Raw genomic sequence first — 23,248 nt, forward strand, 5'->3', positions numbered from 1 at the left:
AAAATTAATCAAGTTCGGGCATGTATACCCTATGCCATGATATATAGCTCATAAGAAATGACCTGATCAGGCTGCTAGATTATGTACATCATTATCTTTAACATACTTCCTATCCGTAAACTTGAAAATTAACATTTCTATACAAAGCCCGCCGTTCCAACAAGCGGCCTATGCTAAGTCAGTTGTCCAGGGTAGCAATTCTTCTTGCACTCGACTAGATCAACCCTAGATCCAAGACGGTTATGCCAGAAACCTGGCTTTCATAGACTTAAGGTAGCTGTCATTTGCCCCTTATCACATGCGGACTTGGTTGCTACACTGGTCCAATACTAGTTGCATAGATAATATTATAATATAAGATTGATTTAGTATCTTCTCGGACGTCGTCACGCTAGCTCTTCCCTTCCGTCTGACTTAATCGCTGAAAGCATCCCTTCGGCAGAAATTGCAGCTGATGTTCATGTTCACTATAGGTTCCTTGTGTAGTTTCTCTTAGACTCACCATGCAGTACACCAGAGTGCTAACGTCCAACTTTTAAAGCTTTCCGGCACCTGCGTTATGGCCATTGTGCAGATCGTGGCCATGATGCAATTCCTGAGCAGCAACGACTTCACCAAGTACAAGGTGACCCTGGCAAAATGGCGGTATGTCGACGTTTCGCGCGTTTATTGTCCAGAACCCGAAAGTATACTCACTCACTGACTGGCATGGTCTGGTAGAGCTCAAAACATTTGGATTGTCTGCACATGTCTCCCGAACCTTCGCCCATTGCTGAACTGCACTATAACAACAGCCTCATGTCCAATATCCAGACCAACAGTGCGCCAAATGGCTCCAGTATGAACAGTAAGGACCCCTTTCTGCAGAAGCTGATCTGCGCCTGGTGCCATCTCACCACCCTGGGGACGCGAAAGACTCGTGGTGACGACGTCGAGACGCGGCTTGAGACCAACCATGTAAAGGACAAGACGCATTTCGATGACCTGGAGAAGGCAGCCATTCTCAAATGGACCAATAACACTGTTTCATGTAATATCGAAAAGGGCGACGTGCCCTCGGCTGCCTCAACCCGCAGTGGACATCCTCAGGCTCCGGACCCGTGCAGCCCTTTGTAAGCGTGTCTATAGTGCCAATTTGCATCTTGGGAGTCAATTTATGTACAGGGCTGGTATTCGCGCACTGAATGGACGCAACATAGACTTTCTAGTAGGAGATGAGGAATACATCGGGTCATTATGCATGGACTTAAAATTATCAGACCACAGTCATCTGCTTTCAATGATCTTGGCTGCGTGTCTGACGAGGTCGAGAGTCTTGAACTATCTGTAGTATAAAACCCAAGGTGTAAAACACATACACATTCAAAAACAAAAAAAAAAGGAAAAGAAAAGGATAGTCATTATGCTAATTGCCTTGGGCTCAATGTTTAGACGTATAACTACTGCCATCTTAAGATTGATGACTAGTTACCAAGACATCTGGATCACTCCCAATCGCCATTCACTTCGGCGCGAGGACCTCATGATAGTACCTCTGAGCGGCATCCATGATGGCTTTGACTCTGGGAACGGGGACTTTTGCCTGGCGTTCGTACGAGTACAACCCATTGACCTCCTGTTCAATATCATACCTGAATCCCAGTCAGCTCGGAAGGTCCTGATACAAGAACATAGCGAGAGGATCCTACAGTTGGGTATATACGAGACCGCAGGAATGGCCACCTTTTACCACCGCCATCACCAGCTTCTCCAGGCGCCGCAGCAGGTCCTCCGGATCCCTGGCGGTGGTGTATCCCCAGTCTCGATCACCGGCTACCGTTCCCTGCGCGGGGAGAATATTGACGCCGCCGAACTCGGAGCAAATCACTGGCGATCCAGGCATATGATGTGCACCAGGGTCCTCCAGACCAGCGCTACACGGAATCGGGGGTACGAACATGTCGCGATTCGTCTTGAGGCCAAGAATGCCCGCTGAAAAGTCCGCACAAGATGCAGCCAGCGCGGGGGGGAATCTGAGTAGTCATGGTAGGTGGTGAGGTCGGTCTGCACATGCTCCCAGCCGCAGTTGTCGTTGATGGGACGCGTGGGATCGAGGTTCCTACAAAAGGTGAGCGAACGATCAGACAAGTATTCCCAGGGCCAGAGCACACTTTGTTAAATAGTACACCATGCGGATGTGATTGCGCTGGTCGACGCTGTCCTTCAGCGATGGATAGCCCCAGCTCTCATTAAAGGGCGTCCAGACGACGATGCTGGGGTGGTTGAGGTCCCGCTTCACGGCCTCAATCCATTCACTGTTGTAGCGCGCCATATACTCGTCGCCAAACACGTAGCCATTGGCCATCTCTCCCCAGACCAAAAATCCCAGTCGGTCGGCCCAGTAGAGAAAGACTGGGTCTTCCACCTTCTGGTGCTTTCGGCATCCATTGAACCCCATGCTCTGTGCCATCTCAATATCGGCCTTCAGCGCTTCTTGCGTCGGCGGGGCCAACCCGGTCTGCGGCCAGTAGCCCTGGTCAAGCACAAGGGTTTGGAAGATGGGTTGTCCGTTCAGACGGAAGGTAGCATCGCCATGCTGCCAGGACACGCGACGCATGCCTGTCGTTGTCCGCACTTCGTCCACAACGGCCCCCGAGGCGTCTAACAGGCGCAGCGACAAATCATACAGAACGGGATGTTCTGGAGCCCACAGAGCAATTCGGTCATGCCAGGCGCCATTCGCATTAAACGGCGCTCGCTGCAGTGCCGAATGGGCATCCGTAATATGCATATCAACATCCAAATTCACGTAGTCCTTCTCTCGCCCCAGTTCCTGTCGACTGCAACTAACAATGATACCCGTCAGACTCGCTTCAACCTCCACCTGACATGGTGCCGCCATGGGACGACCCAACACGGCGATGCGGGCGTGAAGTTGGCCACCCTTGATATCGTCAGACCGCAGAATGGTGCCTTCACTGCTGCTGGCTAGGCGCATTCTGGGCACACTCTCGAGCCACAGCGACTGCCAGATTCCACTCGTGGGTGTGTAGAAAATTTCCTGGGGCACGGGACCCCAATACTGCTTCCCACGTGGCTGCGTAAGGTCGTAGGGCGCGTCTCGTACACGGACTGTCAACCGTTGTGGGGAGGTCGTCTGTCGGACGCTCACGGCATCAGAGATATCGAGGTCGAATGGGACATGACCACCGCGGTGTCCTCCGACCAGCTGGCCATCGACCCAGGCCGTGCATTCATAGTCGACGGCGCCGAAACGGAGCAGGAGTCGGTGACCGCACTCAAGCTCGTCCGGCGTGCGGATGTCTGTGATTTGGCGCTCGTACCAGAGCACCTCGTGGGCCTCGTGGCTGTCAATGCCCGATGCGGGCGTCTGGAAGGCATACGGCACTTGGATGGCGCGCGCTGCGGCGCTGTCAGGGATGCCCTTGGAATGCCACTGCTGCGACAGGCCAGCGTCGTCATCGTCGAAGACAAAATCCCAGGTCCCGTCTAGGGAACTCCAGTTGAGAGACGGTCGTTGGAAGTCGGGACGCGGGTATGGATTCATTTTTCGCCTCAAGTGGACGATTGAAATTGCAGAGAGGTGTTACTTGGTGGGAAAAGATGATCGTCGGTCAACCCCGCGCCGATGACGTCTGTCCTTTAATGGTCTGATATCCTGCAGGATCTTACAGTAAGGGTTTCTCACACTTGGGGCTATTTTATGTCTTATTGATTTAGGGATCCATGGTGAGACCCTAACATCGCAATTCTCTACAGCATTCCCCTCGGATAATTAGAATAATATTAGGTGCAGCGAGAGCCTGCTGATCATAGAAAATAGGAGAGACGTACCAGGGAGTAGGGCCTTCAAGACGACGGTTTGAACACGAGAGGAATTGAGTTCTATCTGGAATTTACGTACTAGGTCATTGTTTGGCGGAGATTCGATTGATTGCACTCTTATTTCTCAAGAAAGCAGGCACGAGGCACTACTGTATATTCTCCTCTCGATTAGGCACAGGGTCTCTCATCATAACAAAATAAGTCGCAGTGTTCCTGCCTCCAAACACTCCAAAATCCAGTACAATTTCTTCGATGACTTTCCATCCATACTTGCAATAAAGTGGATACCCCTCCGCCGACGCTTCGAGGTAGATTCGTGCATTCAAAGCGTCTGCTTGTCCCATACCCCATTTTAGCAGTTGAGTTCCGATCCCATTACCCTGATAGGCGGGCAATATGGCCAGGAAATCCAGAGCTAATTGTACTAGTTAATTGAAGCAATGCGGGGTGGAGATTATCCTCACGGGCAAGAAAGAATGAGAAGCAGTTGAAAACATACACATATCACCGTCCTTAAGATTCTTCTTTCGAGATTCATTAAGCATGCCGAGAAAGGCAGTATAAGCCTGCTGATTGACCCCGGGAGGCATGAACCGTCCTGGATCTGCAGCTTTACATTTGGCATCCTCAGACAGGGAGACAGTTTGATGCGCGCTCCGCTGCAGGAGATGGCCTGGAATAACCCATCGCGCAGAGCCCACGACCTGACCGGTTTCTGCATCAGTAGCGACATGTACATGCGCTGTCGGATCTCCTAGTCTATTGAGTAATCGGGCGTACTTGAGGGGATATAACGATGAGTCATTGACATTGGCGAATGCAGTCTGGTAGAATGGTTGCGGACGGAAACTGGTGATATTGATGCCTGCGATATCGCACACGTCAGATTCGGTTGCATAGCGGGTTTGGACGAGCATTTTGCCTGGTCTTTACTATTTGACTCTCTCTACCACTGGAGCTAAGGTGATCGGTCTTAAATAATATTTCCACTTGGGAAATATTAATTAACTAACACTCAGTGGGTCCATCACGGCTCGTATTCAACCAAATCAACTCTAATTAGAAGTAGCAGTTGCATGTCTACGGGATCTCTCTGTCTATATTTCGAGGACAGAGAATGTCGATTCTGTTGCTCCCATAATTGCTATCTCGATATGAGAGAGGAGGCATTGCTTTGAGACCTACATTCAAATTTGGGATTCATGTCTACATCCATCTGCACGAGGTATACGAGTAGTCTAATTGCAACGCAACGCAGTTCGCCGCCATCATGGACCATTGACATCAAAAAAATAAATAGGGAACCTGGGAGACAGATATCTATGCCATTTGGCTGCAAGTTCTCCTTATCCATGCAAGACAAGACAAAATCAAACCACACCACCAGAGATAGAGATGAGGATGCTTGATACGAGATGTGGGGCATATAGTCCAATCATGGAAGGTATTGGCGAGTCTTACTGCATTATATTGAATAATTAGTTATGATTTCTGTGGTCGTGACTCATCCTCTGCTCCCTTGCATTGTACCCCAGGTTGTTTCTTGAGACACGTGGTCAGCGCAGTGGTAGTATACAGTGATTAGATACTACATAGCCTACAAGGGCACTCGAGCTTTTGCTAAATCAAGTAATACTCTATATTCTGACTGATATTTGATACTCCTCTGCGTCTGTCAATTCTAGGGACCTATCTCGCTGGTCATATGGTAGGCAGTGTGAATGTGTAAAACGAATAGAAGACCAAGAAGAGATATGGTCTTGCTTATCGCAGGACATTTATCTCAACCATAGCAGCTAGAGTCTAAAGCGACAGCGACACTCTACCGGAGCAAAACTCAGACAAGCTCTACTGAGATGTTGGCAGGGTCAAAAGGGACTATGGTAGCACTACTACATCCACCATCGTCACGAATGGGATTCGCAAATCCAGGATCAGTAAAGGCAAGCCACTCGCAGGGTCACCAGCCGTGACCACGTCGGTGTAAGCCAACCCTTTATATAGCCTCAGATACGCCTCGTCGCCGTGATAGTATGTATAGTTGTAGGAGTCGATAGTAGTTTCGGGCAAGGTAGCAGTAACTATCGTTCGTTCCTTGGATAATCTGAAGACCGGCAGCTTTGGTAGGAGCAGCTCAGTCCTGAAAGGCCTTCGGATCACGGTGTTTCTCACCAACTCAAACCCTCTCAGGATATCAGAGGGTTCAAGTTCCTCTGTTGGAGCCATTGTGTTGTAATTACAAGCCTGGGTCATATCAGCCAATGCACCCCTCTCCGGAAATTTCTCGGTCAGGAATGACATGCTGGCGTGCGGAATCGCTCTTTCCAGGGTGAATGAAAATCAGAGAACCTCGAAGATACTGTCATATCAACTGTCAAAGCACGGGGGCATTCAAGAGCTCCTCGGCACCTAGGGTTGTTATGTCATATATTTTGCGGGTGACAACGCAACGCTGCCCAAAAAGGTGCCAGCTGCCCGTGTCTTGTGCAGATCGCTTTCCGACAATTTCCAAGATGTGCCCCCGCCTTACAAATATACGACAGACATCCACTAGTTGGTAAATAGGTTCGCGAAAGCCTTTCGTACGGCGACCATGGTATAGTAAACATCGTTGACGTGTGCGGCAAAGCTGAGGTACTGATGTGGGACGTAATCGTTCCACAAACCAGCGAAGTCAGTGGCGACTATAGAATATCATTTCTTAACAAGCAGACCCCAGGTAACATACTCATAGAGATCGGGTTGAGCGGATGGCAGACACCTTCGGGACATGCCCGTAGTACCAGGAAAGTATGCAATCACTCGGAATTTATTATGCGCTCCGACACATGTGAATTGGAATCCAATTACGTCAGTAACAAGCACGAGAGTGCCGTTCAAGAAGCAATAAGTGTACTGAAGCGATAGATAGTCACTCCCAGAAGAACATCAGATCAACGGGCTCCAATTTCAGGAAGTCGCCTCGCTGTGAGCTGTCGAATTTGGAATCTGTTGAGTAGAAGTCCAAATCGTGCACTAGCCATTCTGGTCAAGCGGCCACGGATGCAGTAGACCTTCGACGGTAAAGATGGCGGATGCGTCGCTAAACGGTGAGTTTACCGTCTATTAGATGCACTAGATTCCTCTGGCATACCGACGACCAGTTCATCCGCGAGATTACTCCGAGTGATGCTGTGAGAAATAGGGAAGGCCTGGTTCAGATCCTTTTCTGCGACCTCAAATTTGCTGCTACTATTTAATTGGAATTATATCTTACATTCCTGGTTAATACTGCAGAATTTCATGCTTCACATTCCTCTGTTGAATAAGCTGCACATAATATGTATTAAGCTGGAGAAGTTCTAATATTTCTCCCACATAGCATATATAGAGACAAATTGTAGAATGGAACCGCTAGAATATTTAAAGACTTAGAATATACCTGATAAATGCACAATGGAGTTAATATTAGTTCACTATTTTATTATCTAAGGCTTATACCGTAAAGGCAGTTGCTACTGTAGAGCTTTTAATGTAACTATCAAGAATCAAGGTAAAGAAGAACGTATTACTAAATATGTAGACATTATTTTCACTATACCACATGTTTTATATAAATTCTGTTTATTAGCCTTCCGTCACCATTTTCTTTGTGTCTGTACCACCTGCTTTCAGTGTAGTGGCCGTTAATTAAGGTCCACCAATCTCGCCAACTCAAATACGCCTCTGCCCCAAGCCGCATCTTATACCCAGTAGAATGTGATTATAAATATTATCGGAATTTCTCTATTCTCCTTGCCCTAGGGAGTGCCCTATTATAAAGAATATTAGACCACATAACTTGCTCTTGCTATATCTTGCAGGATGGTAATGTTTGTGGTTTTCCTCTGCGGAGTCTAGTCGGTGATGGGGAAGGAAAGTTAGGACAAACCTCTAAGCTTAGTGAAATTGCTGAAAACAGGCAGCTACGCGGTACCGAGAACGCGGCTTAAATCTCACGAAGACGTTGTCCATGCTTCGGGAATACAGAAGAGGCATGCAGAAGTGACAACCAGGGTCATTACACAAATAATGCCGGGGGTACCGGGCACAAGTGATACTCCGGATATTCAAGTAGATGCTCCAGCTAATTATCGATTTGGAGTAGTAAAAGGTGATATATACAACATCAACATCTCTTAAATTTCTATATTTATTGGTGCTTTTTGCATCAGACCTAATAGCTGTACAGATTTATTAAGATTCAAGCCTAAACACCATGGTCGATGCCATTTTCACTAATTCCAATATTGCCGTTCACCATTTACATATTGGTAATATGAGGGTGACCTGGATGAGGGTAATACCAAGCGGAGGCTACCCTTCCAGCCATAGATACTTATTTTTCAAAAAAACTAAACGGCTCTGTTTAATTTCCATCCATACACTAGTTGGACCAAAGCTGATAAAAACAAGTGAACAGACTAATTCTACATACAGTATAGTACTGTAGTTACAGTAACATAGCCCGGTTTTAGTAATTATCCAAGGTATTATACTTTGACACACTTCGGCATAGTACGCTACCGTATAATTCTGAATAGGTAAACTCTAAGCAAATAGGAGTCTAAATAATACCCTTTTTTGAGCTGATTTTGTAAGGGGCTAGAGCCCCTCAGCCTACTCGGGCCCTCAGCCCTCGTGTTTCCTTTCTCCTCGCCTGCCACATGATTAGTATATTGATTAGTACACTCTATCATGTGACTTCCCCCCCCTTACTTCGCAATCGTCTCATCGCTGTTTCCTCTTCTCTTTCCTCTTCGACGATTCCTTTTGTATCCACCCTAGTTATTAGGTTATAGAGGTTTAGCCCTTGACAGATTTTCCCAATTGCTTTGTTTGTACTTGCACGACTAGAAAGTAACAAAGAACTTGAACTGCTTGTTCCACTATTAATCCTTATATTAAGCTCCGTCTTCCTTACCGTAAAGTGCAGTACCTGAAATCTCCAGTTGTTGTTTTTCTACTATATTTATGCCAGCGAGGCTTAGATTATCTAGCTTTTGGTTATGGCCTACCGTAGAGTAGCTCAAAATGGTAAAGAAACAACTATATATAATTGGTACCTGCAACGAGAATACAAAGCGCAAGGAGAGAAAGAGAAAAATAAAGTTTAGGAAGGAGATATCTCCCTATTCTGCCATCCCTGCATGTCACGATTAAGTATACAACGTGAGGTTGAAGCAGAGGTCGCTCTATCCTCTAGATACTGTACTGATACTCACATTTCCAATGAGGGACCAAAGCCTTAGTGGAGGCGTGCGCATATTATGGGAGCAAAAGACCAGGGTTCAACCATAAGCGGCAGCATGTATAGTTTGTTGTATTATGGTAAAATACACTTCTATTATTGGTATAATATTTTTCAACAATCAAAGCACACGATGAGCTGTTTGTAGACAACTGATCTTTGTTCGGGTACCAAGTACTGTAGTCTCGAATGACTAAAAGATCTAATTGTTCTTGCCCTTGAAGCGCACGGCTGAGCCTGAAGCTTTGTATAACGTAGAGAGTTGATACATTTCTTGACAGGTTAGTGTTATCGAATTTTGCGAAAGCCTCCTTTCCCTGACAGTCAGGGGAGTCCCAACCATAAATTATAAGCGGCTCGTATTGACCCTGGGATGCAATATACAGTTATTAATTCGGGCGAGCTGTCTATCTAGATGCGTGACTGAGGCCGCGTGACCATACCGAATACGGTAGGTCCCTAACAACCTCTTAGATAGCCTCCATGGAGGACCTCATCAATATGACCATCAGTGTGCTTTCATGCTTCCCTAGGACCCATAGCGGTCCGACAATAAGGATAGATGCAGTCCCCACTCTGTGGAACCGACCAGATCCTGTGCCGTCACTGAGCACGGACTCAGGGGCAAGTATAAACCACATGGTGCACAGGGCGCCGTATATCCTCTCACAGTACCTCGTCGATCCGGATGAGGTCGAGTCCTGTGGGACGGCGGAACACACCGGAATGATAGAAGTCGCGCATATATACATCCTGGATGCCCCAGCGCTCAATCTGATTTTCTCTTCTACTACAGCTATATAGTCTGAGGCGTCAAGTAACTTATCTAGGTAGATATCGTATCAGTTACAGTAAGACCTTTGGCTAACAGTCCTAACAGTCCTGTATTATCCATGTATAGTAATACTGCGGAAATATATATACCATAAATGAGAACTGTGTTATCTGTCTACACTGGGCTAATGAACTCACTTTCATATTAACAGATACGATGCAGGCCTGGGTTGCGTGCATAGACAGAGATTGTCAGAATGTAAGGAGGCTAATATTCGCAGTAATGTATAAAGAGTCGTAGCGTTAACAGGAGAGAGCAGAGATCGACTTAACCGGCTGTGTAGTGAACCAAAAAATATCAGGTCAGGGTTACTAAGAGTGCTTAAGAGGTTACTGAGGGTACAAAATTAGAAAAGGTGACTTCGACGTATAGAAATAGACAATGCAGGGAATTGACTCAGTACCTACAGTAGGTGCAGGAATCTGCTGGACTCCGCCTATAACAGCCCCCAATGTAGGCGGCGATATTACCGCCGATCCGACACTGCCTCGGATCCATTCATATACTCCGTATATCTGACACCTACAATATCAAGCGAAAAACAGATGGGGCGGTGTTCGGCAATTAATGACGTCGGAAAACCATCCAGAGTTATTCTTAGAAGGAAGTTGGTTTCCTCCGAAGGATAGTATAAACCACGGTTTGTTTATAGGTCTCTCTCCAGCTTCCCAAACCCAAGAGAACCAAATCCCATACCCATAATGTCCATGCTTCGGCGGCCTCTCACCCAGCTTCTGGGGTTGCTGCCCTTGGCTTTGGTCGTGCTGTCCAGCAGCAACATCTGCGATCTCCTCCACTCCCAGACTCCCGGCCGCGTGGTGTACCCCGGAGAGACACTGTACACGGCGTCGGAATCATCCTATTACCCCGGGTACGAGAGAGCCCTCCAGCCCAGCTGCATTTTTCGACCCACGAGCACGGCCGAAGTATCGGAATTTGTCCATTTCATTAACGAAAATGCCAACGCCTCGTCGTCGCCGCTTCAATTTGCCGTGAGGGGCGGGGGCCACACTCTGTTCACCGGCGCCGCCAATATCAACGACGCCATCACCGTCGACCTGCGCGCCATGAACTCACTGGTTCTCAGTGACGATCGCAAGACTGCCTGCGTCGGGGGTGGGAGCATTTTCAGCGAACTTTATCCCCAACTGGAGCGACATGGTCTCACCGTCCTGGGAGGTCGAGTTCCGGACATTGGCGTTGGTGGATGCACGACTGGAGGTGAGTGAGTCCGAATCCTCCATACACTGTCCGGACCTTGCGACTTACCTCGTAGGCGGATTGAACTTTCTGTCGCGGAAACACGGCTTCTCCTGCGACCACATCTACGGCTACGAGGTGGTCCTGGCGAACGGATCGGTCGTGCATGCCACCGCGAGCGCCAACCGGGACCTCTGGCTGGCGCTGAAAGGCGGCTCGAATAATTTCGGCATCGTCACCCAGTTCGACCTGGCGACCTTCCCGCAGAAGGCGATGTGGGGAGGCCTGCTTCTGTTCAACTACACGGACGCCATCGTCGACGCCGAAGCCAAAGCCAAAGCCACTTCATGGCCCCCGCCAACTTTGACAGTGCCGCTGATATGGCCGTCATCCTGAACTTCGCGGACGGCAGCTTCTTGACCGGGAACTCCCTGTTCTACACCAACCCCGTCGCCAACCCCCCCGAGTACCGGCCCTTCACGCCTCTCCCGTCGCCCGTGCTGAACAATCTCGGCTTCAACATCGTGAGCAGCATGGTCACGAACTTCGGGCATGCGCTGCCGTCCAAGCTGAACTGGTACGAACCCTCTGCACGGCCCCGCGCGTGGACTGCGACTTGCTGACCTGGAGTTGATCCAGGACGGCCGAGATCGTTTATTCCTTTAAGAATGCCAACGCGACGACATACCGGCAGCTGTTCCGAATCTGGGAGGACGGATGCCGCGCGCTCGCGGACATCGAGGGCCTGCAGGTCCAGTACCTGGTGCAGCCGCAGCCCGTCACGAACGGCACGAACTCCCTGGGCCAGCCAGCCGGGGAGACCGACCGCGTGATTGGGCTAGTCACAGTCTCGTTCGACAACGCGGCGGATGAAGAAACCGCCCTCCGGGGCTTGTGCAGCATCGTCCAGGAACAGATGGCCGTATTGTAGCGCGCGGGGCTCTACTCGCCTTTCCAGTACTTGAACTATGCCGACAAGTCGCAGGACCCGTTTGGCAGCTATGGGGAGGAGATCCGGAATTGGCTGAGGACGGTCAGTCGCCGGTATGATCCTACCGGCCTGTTTCAGAGAAGGGTGCCCGGGGGGGGTTCAAGCTGTTCGCATAGAACGGGGTTAGAATCAGATATTTGTTCTAATCATGTTGTCGTCATTTGGATGGTGTTTGATCTTGATTTGTTCCACTAGACCACTGTACAATAGCATTGATTTCGCGTTGTACTTCTCAAGCCACAATCTGAACTGGAGTCAGTGCTCGTCCATCAAGCATAATCATATCTTCCCAGAATGTCAATCCAAGAGATGAGCGAAATGTTGAGCTGCGTGGGTGGATACTGGAGCTTATTTACCAGGTTCGTCACAGTAGTGACATGACTGTTCATTGCTTCCTTCGCCGGTCTAATAATAATGCATGAGTTCCAGCGACGAGGGCATCACATTGTATAATCGTAGGTAGGTACTTGGCACTAGAAACTAGAATTGGGCCGGATAACCCCTTTATTCTGGTCAAAGGCAATATACTAAGCACTAGGTACAAACAGCAGAACCCGATCAAAGATTGCAGTGGAGAGAAAGAACACATATCGCAACACCAAGCACATGGCTGATTCTATTATTTGACCTGGAACGAACTAGTAGATCGAGGCCCGAGGCCACTCTTTTCATAGGCCATATCCAGCATCTTCATCTGGGCGATGGAGTCGGCGCCACTGATCCAATGTTGGGTCTCGCGGCCCTTGACCCGATTAACGAACTGCTCCAGCTGGTGCCGATACGACATCCAGAACGGCTCCCCCGGGAGATGGGCAAACTCCCCGCCGGCCTCCTGGAAGGTGTACGCCTTGCGGTAGGAGGTCGTCTCCCACCGGCGGAGGACCTTGTTGGACTCGCGGTCCCGGATCTGGTAGACGTCCTTGATGTCGATGCGGTGCCAGAAGATGCCGTGCACGAAGCCGTGGAGGGTCAGCTGGCGCTTCTGCAGCTTCGTCTGCGACAGCGGGAGGGTCGCGTCGGGGACGACGACCTCCTTCTGGGTCACGGTGACGTGGGACGGGGTCCAGTACGTGGGCCCCTTCAGCGTGCTGGACGCCTCGCCGATGATGCCGTTGGGGAACCGGAACGTGGCGTGGAAGTCATAGTCGCACTTGTTGTGGATGCCGTCCGTGTAGGCGTGCACCTGGCAGCTGAGACACTCCTCCGGCTCGGCGGCCAGCGCCATCCGCAGTGCGGCCATGTTGTAGGTGCCCATCGCCATCATGCTGCCGCCGGACAGCGGGTAGCTGAAGTGGATGTCGTCCTTGCTGGTACCCCACCAGGGGATCATGGAGACGGCGTTGACGTGCTCCACCAGGCTGGGGTCGACCAGGGAGCGGAAGTAGGACCAGGCCGGGAAGAAGCGGCTGTGGAAGGCCTCGAGCAGGACGGGGCCGTTCGGCTGCGACAATTCCGGCAGGGTGAAGAGGGCTTCTGCCTCGGTCGAGTTGGACACGGACGGCTTCTCGACCAGCACATGTTTGCCGGCGCGAATGGCGCGGACGGCCCATTCATAATGGAGGGCGTTCGGGAGCGGGATGAACACACAGTCGATGTTGGGGTCGTTGAGAATGTCTTGGGTTGTTAGTCGCTCATCGGGAGAGAGAGAGGAAAGGGGGTGTACCCTCGTAGGAATCTCTGACGTCCGGGATGGAATGGGCTTTGGCGAAATCCTGCGCCTTCTTTCGATTGCGAGCCGACACCGCCTGGATAATGACTTCGGGGTGCGATTTGGCGGGCGTGATCAGGGCCAGTGGTCTGACAAGTGTATACGGTTAGGGTTGAGGCCGAATATGGGGTTTTGGACGTACGCAATGCTCGCTGCTCCAAGAATGCCAAATTTGAGGGCATCACCCCGCTTGGGCGGTTGCTGGGGCGGACTGAACGCCTGATAAATGCGACCGATCATCGAGACCAGGGATCCCATTGTTCAGGGATCAGTCTGTCTGCTGAAAACAAGGTATTACCAGTATTCGGAATGAAGGAAGAGGAGGAGTGTGAAGGTGGAGAAGGAGCAGAGAGCTAAGTCGAGACAAGCCTTGCGATCCGGAGACCAACGCCAAAGAATGGCAATTAAAGGATGCGACACTCATTAGTAGTCGGATGCAGGGCCGACCATGCCGACATTGCTGAGTCAAATATCGCCTATCGGGTGCGGGAATGCGATTTCTGGGGCAGTGTTGTGGCGTGCGATGCCAGGGATCTTATAGCTCGACTCGCATTCACTTATTCGGTTGGAACAACCTCGTTGGGAGGTGAGAAGCAGTCAGAGACCAGCGCTAGACCCACTGCAGGGCGCAGTCCATGCTCAAGCTTAGTCGGATCAAAGATCGACATGATCGGATCTGTCTGTGTCTCAGTAGACCTTGTGTCAGGTTCGGGATCCAGGCACTTGTGCGGCAGAACCAGCACATCGTTGCCGGTGAGCTTCCATGGACGGTCCTTGTATTGAGTGTATCTGTTAGGAGCGCTCGGAAGCGCGACAGCTAGATCCTGTCGAATATACGGCTAGTCCCGAAGAGGAAACAGAGTACGATTGGTGAAAAGGTCTTATTTGACTGAATTGAGCTGGTTGGGCTCTTCTTGATTATTCTTCTTGGTTATTCTTGATTGATTATTTTGTTGTGTGCTCCGCGGGGGTTTTACCCCGATCCAGTCACATGATTCTGGTCCACTGTTAGGGACCTACCATATTCGGTATGGTCACGTGGCCTCACTTAGTCACCCATCTAGATAGTCAGCTCGCCTGAGCCCCTTGAATTCAGAGAATTGTGCCTCGCGAACATCCACCAACGCCCATATTATTTAACAGATCCTTAGCTAGGATGCTTAGTCAGGTGCGAAGTGTTTATATTCGCACCCGCGGGCCTGAACTCTTGAGGGCCAGCGATTATTTCTGCAATATACGTGGTTCTATCTTCTCTCCCATATAGACACTCCCTTTCGCACCGTAGCGCCCCATTCAGCTCGTTACTGACCCCCACACATAACAGTATCCCTTCTGAAGGACTGTCTCCGCGGACTGGAAGAACTCCCATCGGGCCAGCCACGCGTGGCTGGATCCCACAAACGGCGCTGGAAAAGCCGCATTGCCAGTTTTAGTGACTGTGAAGAACGCCCGGCGCGGAATGTAGGTTAGAGACACTGCAAGTATCTAGATCGTGAGCCACGGAAGAAGGGTATGGCTCTGGACAGCATGTTTGGTGACCATATGATTGAGTGTACTACTGGTAAATGTCAAGTAGAATGCATCCATCTTGGAGTACTGCCAATGGATGTAAGTCTATTTCTTGGTACCGGGATGAAGTGGGACACCGGGGAAGCAGAACGCATTAAGTATGCGTACTCCATACTATGTACCCCGTCTGGCCCGCATATTATAAATTCCCAAAGCGGCAAGGCAATAAATAAAACAAGAAACTTTTCTGATGAAGATCTCTTGGATAGAGTGAATACTAACAAGCTCTAAGTTATTATTGCTAAAGTATAAAAATGGTTAGGTAGAAATAACTAAAAAGTATGTTAGATTTCATGTCTTCAAAATATGGGAAATATTCTAATAGATAGTAGCAATTAAGAGTAGCTTTATTGCTCTATTTGTTTTACATTTTTATTTTTTTATTTTTTTTTTTTGTGTCTGTTTTTTAGTTATATTTACAATGGGTTGAATTATACTGCATTTAATACTGTATTTATAATTTGCGTTGATAGTAATTAAAACTTTTAATATGCAACTACTTAGTAGCATTTGGGCCCGTTCGACTGGGGTGTCCTGGTTGCTGTGAGACAGTGATACTCCGTTCAACGGGGCGAGGCTGTGAGTTGTCTTTGCGTAATCCCAGGCTTCCCCCAATTTATTCTCTTCCTTAAAATTCTACCCTCATCTGCATTCATTCGATTTCCCGTTGGTGGTCCGTCTCACCATGGCATTCATCTTCGCAACTCTCGTCACTGCTCTCCTGGTATATTATATATTCTTTTCTTTGTCTTCATGATCTTACCCTACTATACTCTACTAACAGATCCCATTAGCTCCCTGTCCTCCTAGCCACCAAGCGCCTGTACTTCCATCCCCTCTCCCGATATAATGGCCCTCGACTCTGGGCATTAACCCGGGTCCCCTACATGCTCGCCTTCCGATCGGGTCGGCTTGCTCATAAGATCAAATCCTTTCACGAGGTCTATGGCGACACCGTCCGCGTAGCTCCTAATGAGGTGTCATTTATCAACCCCGCATGCATCAAGGATATCTACAACCGTCGACCGAACTCGCACTACAAATCTATTCCCAAGGACCCAACACGCCAACCGCCACCGCGGCCCAGAGAGCCCATCAGCATCCTCGATGCCGGCGATGCAGACCATACGCGGCTGCGCAAAGCTTATGCTGCCTCGTTTAGTAGCCAGGCCCTGGCCGCGCAGGAGCCGTTGGTCACCTCGTACGTTCGCAAAATGATCTCGCAGGTGAGATCCCGCGCAGGCGGTGTCGTGGACCTTCAGAACTGGATTAGCTACTGCACATTTGATATCATCTGCTCGCTAAGCTTTGGAGAGGACTTTGGATGTCTCGACCACGATCGGTACCACGAATGGGTCGGAATGCTAGTCTACTCCTTAAAAGGCAAAGTACAACTCGCGGCATGCCGCTTCTATCCCTGGCTCTTCAATTTTCTGGTCAAGAGGATGCCGAAATCCGCCCAAGTACTCGTGGCAAAGCATCAGGCAATCACCCGCGAGAAGGTTCAGCAACGCTTGCGCATATCGGTCGACCGGCCAGACTTCCTATCCCACCTTCAGAAGACAAAGCATGAGCTCACGGATGGTGAAATGGAGGTCAATGCATCCACCTTGATTGTTGCAGGGAGCCATACACTTCAGACTGCCATAACTGGTATCATGTTCCATTTACTACAATACCCCGAAGCTCTGGCGCGTGTAACGGCAGAGATCCGCAGCAGCTTCACAACGACGGAGGATATGGATGCAAGGAAACTATTAAAGCTGCCTCTCTTGCATGCAGCTATTAAGGAGGGCATACGACTAACCTCTCCCGTACCCTTAGGACTTACAAGACTCGTTCCCGCTGGGGGACACACCATCGGTGGGGAGTATTTCCCTGAGGGTGTAAGTAGAGGCCCCTGCCGTATCCAGATGGGAGACTAACGTAGCCTGTAGACAGTAGTCTCATACATGCAATGGGCTGCCAATGTATCCCCCAGAAACTATACCGATTCCTCCCGTTTCCATTTAGAACGGTGGCTGAATTCGGAGAAAGGTCGCTTCGCAAACGACCAGCGACTTGCGACACAACCATTCTTGCAAGGCCCGCGGGACTGTATTGGACAGAATCTGGCACAAATGGAAATTGTTCTTATACTAGGCCATCTTCTCTACCATTTTGACCTTGACCTGCCACAGGGCCCTGAGAGTCTGGGAAGGTGGGAGGATCAGGACACATATGCTGTTTGGCTGAAATCGCCTCTGCCAGTGAGAGTGATCACACACTAACCCGGATGCTGAAGGGATTAACTTTATTGAGGTGGGATTGCTTGGATTTTGCGACTTGTATGACAAGCTCGGTCTCCCGAGTTTGCGCCGTTCTAGCTTGACTTGAAATATTTGTGGCTGAGCGCCCCGCCTTATAAATCATCTACTATGTATCGATCTACTTTGTAGCATTGGTTGATCATCCCCGGATGTCTTTGCCAGAGAGTAAGTGGGGATGCAGAATATACATTAGCGTCTGTAATAAATCTGAGTCACTTGCCCCGAGATGGTATCTCTACCTGGTTTAAGTAGTTATTTCGCGATTCTCTGGGGAGGTTTAACAAAAGTGCTGGGCGAATAACATATGCTCGGTTGTTTAACATGAGTATGATTTTATTGGCGATGCCTTATTTTTGGTTGGGTGTGATCTGCATAGATATTATTTGCTCAGTGGTTATATACCCCTGGCAAATTGTACCAGAGACTAGTATTTCTCTAGCGACTGTCTACCGTGCTAGCCGTGCCTTCACTGTGTCTCAGTCGTGCCCTTGCCCCTCATATTTATAATCAATATTGCGGCGTGGAAGCAGGCGGCCTGCACCCGATGACGTTTATTTGGGTCCTTCTAACAAACGGCAGCGGCGTTCGGTGGAGGACGAGACCAAGAGTGTTCTGCGCGAAGCAATGGACTCAGTGTGGAGCATGGCTTCTACTGGTGTCAAGCAGGGATACTATTCCTGGCCAGGTAGAGTAATAAGTGTACTATTAATCGATGTTACATTGTTCCGGTTAGGAAAATTGCGCTTGGGGATTAATTATTAGTGTATAGCAGGTCTACATAGCAGTCAAGAGGGGTAGTAGACCACATTTAGAAAAAATGTATTTACAGACAGTCTACTGTTTGCTCCATAATAAAACAGTTTAATAACTGTTAATTGTTAGCGTAAGGGTCAGTAACCAGCTGATGGAGGCTCTATAGCTTAGGAGCGATGAAGTAGGATAGGGAGCAATATGGAGAGGAAGGAGGGATCGCATATAATTCAGAACTAATCGAGGTTAACCGCGGTAAACCCTCGGTTATGAAGATGATAACCAACCCCGCATGATCAACCGCGATCTCTGTGGGTCTGGCCCACCCGGAAGCTTGGATCAATTAAGTGAGATCAGTTCTTAGTTGCTGGTGGCACAGCAGCAATTGGGTGGATATCCCACAACATCCTTGTACTGTGTAATCAATGGCTTGTTGCCTGCCAAGCACAGCCTTTCCCCTCTTTCTAGTTCCCCTTCATGCTCGACCTAACTGACACCGGCCAATCCACATCTGTCACTTGTTGTTGGTGAATTTTTAAGCGCTTTGTAGACGGGTGGCAGTCCCTGCTGTAGTATATTATATGGATTGCCTTGCCAATCACCGATTCACCGCTGCAGGACTGTTGTGCCGCAATTGTGCTGGTGTCGAGTGTCCGGGGGTTCCCCTGCTATTACGACATTCGGCAGGAGATGATCTACTAGTCTTTACGTAGATTAGAAATTCCTTGCTATACCTATGGGCCTGAGCAGGAGTATCCCGTTTCTTGTCTGCCTTGAGCAGATATTTGCCCCATCAGCGAGTGTGATGCTAACAAATTTATTGGGATCGACAGATAAATCCCATCTTCGACAGGCAATAAAAACAGCACGGCACGCTAATAATAGTTTTACATTAAGGCTGTAGTGTAGTCACATTCGCTGCCAGGGTCCGATGTACCACACCAAAGTACAAAACAACCCCAAGACGGTAGTAGTGGTGGTTAATATATATAGTTACAAATAACAATATTACTGTTTCCAACCAAGGCCTGACAGGGATAAATCGCCCCATTTTCATCTCCTTCTCCCAGGTACCAGTCTGCTCAGGGTTAAAATCATAGCCACCTAATGACGCTCCCAGAAAAAGCCGATCCTCTTGGTGAATCCGACGAGTCCAGGTATATTAAAAAATGCACGGACGCTCTCCAACCTCCCGTGGAGGCCCTGCGATAGCACCACACCATCGGCCATAGACGGCTGTCAGAGGCAGGTAGAATGATGATCTCTTGGTGGCACCAAATAGTGCGGGCCCCATGAACGATAGGAATAATCCCAGGAGATTTTAGGGGCGCCGGCTTCTCTGATACTTTACAACAAAACACTTTTATATACAGGAAGGCCTCTTGTTTATTATTTTCTATGGCAAGGGTCTGTGTATAGCCTAATAGCACTACTTTATTTATTAAAAGGTATTAATTTCATACCATTCAGTACACAGGATTATGGTCCTTGTAGTGTTGTTTTCCCAGTAAGCTGTGCAGCGCGCTAGGACAGCCTTGCATGGGTCTTAGCACTAAAAAAATATTATTCCAGCCTATTAATTATTTACCACTGGCCTCGTTTGCCGCTACTCCAAGTCGCTTGCCTTGTGTTGTTGCTTTGGTAGACGGCTGTTGCCTGACAAGCGTTCAGAATGTGCTTTTATGGTTGGTACCCACCAGTAGTAGCAGCTAAATGGGGTCCGTGAGCTTGTAGAAAAACTATTATTCACTTTTACGCAACCAGTCAAAAGAAAAGAAAAGAAAAGAAAAGTGTTGTGAAAACCTCGATACGGTCCACAGTGCACTGGGGAAATGGGGAATAGGACAGGAGAAGCTATACCAGCTACGCGCGCGTAGCCTACTAAAGAGCGTATATATTCAACTAGATATATATTCAACGTATTATCTAGATAATTCACTATGTTGTTCATCAACTGGGATAGAGGATTTGGGAATCGACAATGTTGTACGTAGCGAAGGCGCTATCCGAACACCATTTCTTCAACAAAAGGAAAAGAAAAGAAAACCATGAACCAGCCTAGCAGATAAGTATCTATCCTTAAAGCTTACTTAAAAACTCTACCACTTCCTAATGACCATTCTCCTAGGCAACCATGCAGGGCGTCCGTCCCTCCTTATCCCTTAGATCAGCCTTTGCCCTCTGTTTAATCAAAAAGGCCACTATATTGACATGTCCTGCCTTAGCTGCCTAATGCAACGTAGTCACACCCTTAATATATTTAACATATTCCTTAATCCGGTCCTTCGCATCATTATTCACATCGGCTCCATGACGAAACAAACACTCCATTATCTAAAATTGTCGGTACCCTGCTACTGTCCCTAACACCCCCAATCCATTCACCTTGGCACCATACTGAATCAGCAACTCGACAATCTCGGCATTATTATTCTGCACCGCCAAGTTTAGTGCGGGATAGAGATCCGCGATGGGGTTGATATTTGGGTCCGCCCCATGCTCCAGGTACTTGGTCTCTTCTAGATTACCGCTAATTACTAGCCGTCGCGGCAACATAGCCGCCATATCTGTTATGAATATGGGAACGGCCCGAAGGATTAACTTACCCGAATGATCGGCGAAGTCCTCGCCTATATATGTCTTCCCACAGACGAAATTCCTGTGTACTAACTAAGTCCGCTCATCCAATTCAATGGCTTAGTTCTCTCTATTCAATGCCAATTCCTCTGACCTACTATAGATTCACAACAATATCGATCTTCTTTGTAATTCACATCGAATCCGGCGGGGATGAGAATCTGCAGCAGTTCCAACGTCAAGGCCCGGCGTGCGGCAACGTATACCCAGCCATCTAGCTTGGCCCCGTGCGAGATGCAGGCTCGGATGAGATCGTAGTCTTCGCTCATGATTGCTCCGCAGAGGATCTTTTCTAATGGCGGTTGAGGCTCGCCGGGTGTGTTGGAATTTTTTGTGTGGTCGAGAAATAATTTCCATTTTGTAAGCAGTTCTTCTGAGGCACGCGACCAGGTGACCGTCCAGCCTTCTTCGGCCATTGTGGTTTTGTGCTTTGTTTTGTTGTGAATCAAGGCTCGACCTGATAGAAGAGTTTCACAGTAGATTCTAGAACCTAATTAATTGAAAATCAATCTGGTGTTCACTATGTATATAAACCCTCAAGTTTTCAAATGAGAATACAACAATCAATCTTTCTCTGAACCACAACAGATAGAAACGTCCTATTTACGCTACTGTTAATGGGATAAAGATGAAGCGCGTCCAATATAGAGCTGTATCTTCTTTAGATAGACTTGGCTTTTTTAAGGTGTTCGGAAACACTATAAAACACGTATGAAATTAGTAGGTAACATTTCTCCATAAATAGCTGATGCAACTAGAAAAAAAATAAAAGATGGTTAAATGCGAACATGCTTATATTCCATGTCGGGTCTTGATCGCGCTGGACTCAGATTGACTAAAGTAATAGAGAATAGCTGATGATGTATATTCTAGGAGCTTAGAATGGTGCATCTGACAACGTCAAACAATATTATTAGGTATTAGGTTTCACCTTAAACTGTTCGCAATATATAGTGTACCCAGTTAGAAAAGGACGGACTAAAACACAACAATTCTGGCCACATAGAGAGATTATTCTAACATAGCTAGCGGTCAGAAGTAGTTAACTGGGTGGGATAATAATGGCCAATATATGTAGCCATTTAATATCCATATGTCCAGCTCAGTTGGCCTGGTTGTTCTGATTGCTCCCCCCACCCTGGCTTGCTTCATAGATGGCCAAATGGGCTTTCCGATGGGCATCGCGACCCTCAGAGAACTGATCCGGTGGAAACTCGTTGGCGGCACTGGGAGGGTCGACGGTGTATTTGGCATGATCGAATCCAATCATGAGGGTAGCGCCAATATTGCCGAGAGGCCCCGAGTTCTGATTATCCACATATTTTGAGTGATCCTCGGGAAGGAGGGCGTTTGTCAATTGCCTTTTGTCGACAGCTATACATGAATTGGGATGGTTAGTATACCAACATAAATGTAAATAAGGGCTTCCAGCCATACCTTTGTCTGCTACCGGGGCGGCCAAGATAATGGGAGCCAGTGCAAAGGCACCAATTGCGAGGAGGAGTTGCATCGTGACGATAAGAAAATGTGCTCAAGGTGGATACAAAAGTGAATTGAGATAAATATTAAATAATCGACGTGCTTCTAAATGTGCTCGAATAAGAGCAGATGTGGGGGACGTTCCGGTCTTTATACTCTGTATATTTGCTGATTAGTGAACATAAACCTCAAAAGTAGATCTCCTAGTGCCTTTTCTCATACATCAGAGTGCCACATTTACCCTGTCTTTTTTCACGCGAACTAACCCATTCTATGCTCGGGATTACAAGTAATAAGGTTCGAGTACCTGAAGCCGGCGTTTCATCTGGAGGGAAAACGAGACCGTGCCTCACCATCTGCAATTATCCACCCAAGGCTCTAAGCGAACCATTAAAAACGATAGTCTGCCCTATGGTTCATACATCTTCCTACTGAGGAGTACGGGAGCCCCGGAGGACGATACATGGAACGTCTCAACCTGCTACCTGGTAAAGTATTTTAAGCTTTCCCACTCCGAACCCAATGTTGGGATTGTACGCCGTTCATTCATAAATGCATCCACTAATATGTTGTTCTTAGTCTTAGTAAGATATGACTATTCTTTATCCGATTTATGTATATAAGTCTCTACCCCCCAAAAATAACAAAATGTTCTTCCCTCGCGGATAAGAGTTTC

The 23,248-nt window shown here is 48.3% G+C and overlaps 9 protein-coding genes across 9 annotated transcripts; 3 read left to right on the forward strand and 6 right to left on the reverse strand.

Annotated features, from left to right (window-relative positions):
* Nucleotides 1-559: 559 nt before the first annotated feature.
* ATNIH1004_006696 (uncharacterized protein) lies at nucleotides 560-1,116 on the forward strand (the record flags this gene model as incomplete). The annotated part of the gene is made up of 2 exons (XM_033571323.1): nucleotides 560-645; nucleotides 795-1,116. The coding sequence occupies 2 exons, from the start codon at nucleotides 560-562 to the stop codon at nucleotides 1,114-1,116; spliced, it is 408 nt and encodes a 135-aa protein (XP_033424638.1).
* A 385-nt stretch (nucleotides 1,117-1,501) lies between these two features.
* On the reverse strand, nucleotides 1,502-3,547 carry ATNIH1004_006697 (glycoside hydrolase family 2 protein; the record flags this gene model as incomplete). Its single annotated transcript, XM_033571324.1, has 4 exons — nucleotides 1,502-1,631; nucleotides 1,689-1,866; nucleotides 1,938-2,098; nucleotides 2,151-3,547. 4 exons carry the CDS (start codon nucleotides 3,545-3,547, stop codon nucleotides 1,502-1,504), a joined length of 1,866 nt encoding a protein of 621 aa, XP_033424639.1.
* Nucleotides 3,548-3,971: 424 nt separating this feature from the next.
* Nucleotides 3,972-4,742, reverse strand: ATNIH1004_006698 (GNAT family N-acetyltransferase; the record flags this gene model as incomplete). The annotated part of the gene is made up of 2 exons (XM_033571325.1): nucleotides 3,972-4,240; nucleotides 4,325-4,742. The coding sequence occupies 2 exons, from the start codon at nucleotides 4,740-4,742 to the stop codon at nucleotides 3,972-3,974; spliced, it is 687 nt and encodes a 228-aa protein (XP_033424640.1).
* Nucleotides 4,743-5,628: 886 nt separating this feature from the next.
* Nucleotides 5,629-6,126, reverse strand: ATNIH1004_006699 (uncharacterized protein; the record flags this gene model as incomplete). The annotated part of the gene is made up of 2 exons (XM_033571326.1): nucleotides 5,629-5,673; nucleotides 5,728-6,126. The coding sequence occupies 2 exons, from the start codon at nucleotides 6,124-6,126 to the stop codon at nucleotides 5,629-5,631; spliced, it is 444 nt and encodes a 147-aa protein (XP_033424641.1).
* Nucleotides 6,127-10,630: 4,504 nt separating this feature from the next.
* Nucleotides 10,631-12,060, forward strand: ATNIH1004_006700 (FAD-binding oxidoreductase; the record flags this gene model as incomplete). Its single annotated transcript, XM_033571327.1, has 4 exons — nucleotides 10,631-11,150; nucleotides 11,206-11,371; nucleotides 11,500-11,706; nucleotides 11,769-12,060. 4 exons carry the CDS (start codon nucleotides 10,631-10,633, stop codon nucleotides 12,058-12,060), a joined length of 1,185 nt encoding a protein of 394 aa, XP_033424642.1.
* A 679-nt stretch (nucleotides 12,061-12,739) lies between these two features.
* Nucleotides 12,740-14,086, reverse strand: ATNIH1004_006701 (Gfo/Idh/MocA family protein; the record flags this gene model as incomplete). Its single annotated transcript, XM_033571328.1, has 3 exons — nucleotides 12,740-13,750; nucleotides 13,803-13,917; nucleotides 13,971-14,086. 3 exons carry the CDS (start codon nucleotides 14,084-14,086, stop codon nucleotides 12,740-12,742), a joined length of 1,242 nt encoding a protein of 413 aa, XP_033424643.1.
* Nucleotides 14,087-16,082: 1,996 nt separating this feature from the next.
* ATNIH1004_006702 (cytochrome P450) lies at nucleotides 16,083-17,667 on the forward strand (the record flags this gene model as incomplete). The annotated part of the gene is made up of 3 exons (XM_033571329.1): nucleotides 16,083-16,121; nucleotides 16,192-17,283; nucleotides 17,335-17,667. The coding sequence occupies 3 exons, from the start codon at nucleotides 16,083-16,085 to the stop codon at nucleotides 17,665-17,667; spliced, it is 1,464 nt and encodes a 487-aa protein (XP_033424644.1).
* A 3,018-nt stretch (nucleotides 17,668-20,685) lies between these two features.
* ATNIH1004_006703 (uncharacterized protein) lies at nucleotides 20,686-21,509 on the reverse strand (the record flags this gene model as incomplete). The annotated part of the gene is made up of 4 exons (XM_033571330.1): nucleotides 20,686-20,790; nucleotides 20,842-20,993; nucleotides 21,063-21,086; nucleotides 21,203-21,509. 4 exons carry the CDS (start codon nucleotides 21,507-21,509, stop codon nucleotides 20,686-20,688), a joined length of 588 nt encoding a protein of 195 aa, XP_033424645.1.
* Nucleotides 21,510-22,195: 686 nt separating this feature from the next.
* On the reverse strand, nucleotides 22,196-22,603 carry ATNIH1004_006704 (uncharacterized protein; the record flags this gene model as incomplete). Its single annotated transcript, XM_033571331.1, has 2 exons — nucleotides 22,196-22,467; nucleotides 22,531-22,603. 2 exons carry the CDS (start codon nucleotides 22,601-22,603, stop codon nucleotides 22,196-22,198), a joined length of 345 nt encoding a protein of 114 aa, XP_033424646.1.
* Nucleotides 22,604-23,248: the final 645 nt, after the last annotated feature.

Source organism: Aspergillus tanneri, assembly GCF_003426965.1.
Source record: "Aspergillus tanneri strain NIH1004 chromosome Unknown AapTan_7_pilon_pilon_pilon, whole genome shotgun sequence".
Classification (NCBI taxonomy): domain Eukaryota; kingdom Fungi; phylum Ascomycota; class Eurotiomycetes; order Eurotiales; family Aspergillaceae; genus Aspergillus; species Aspergillus tanneri.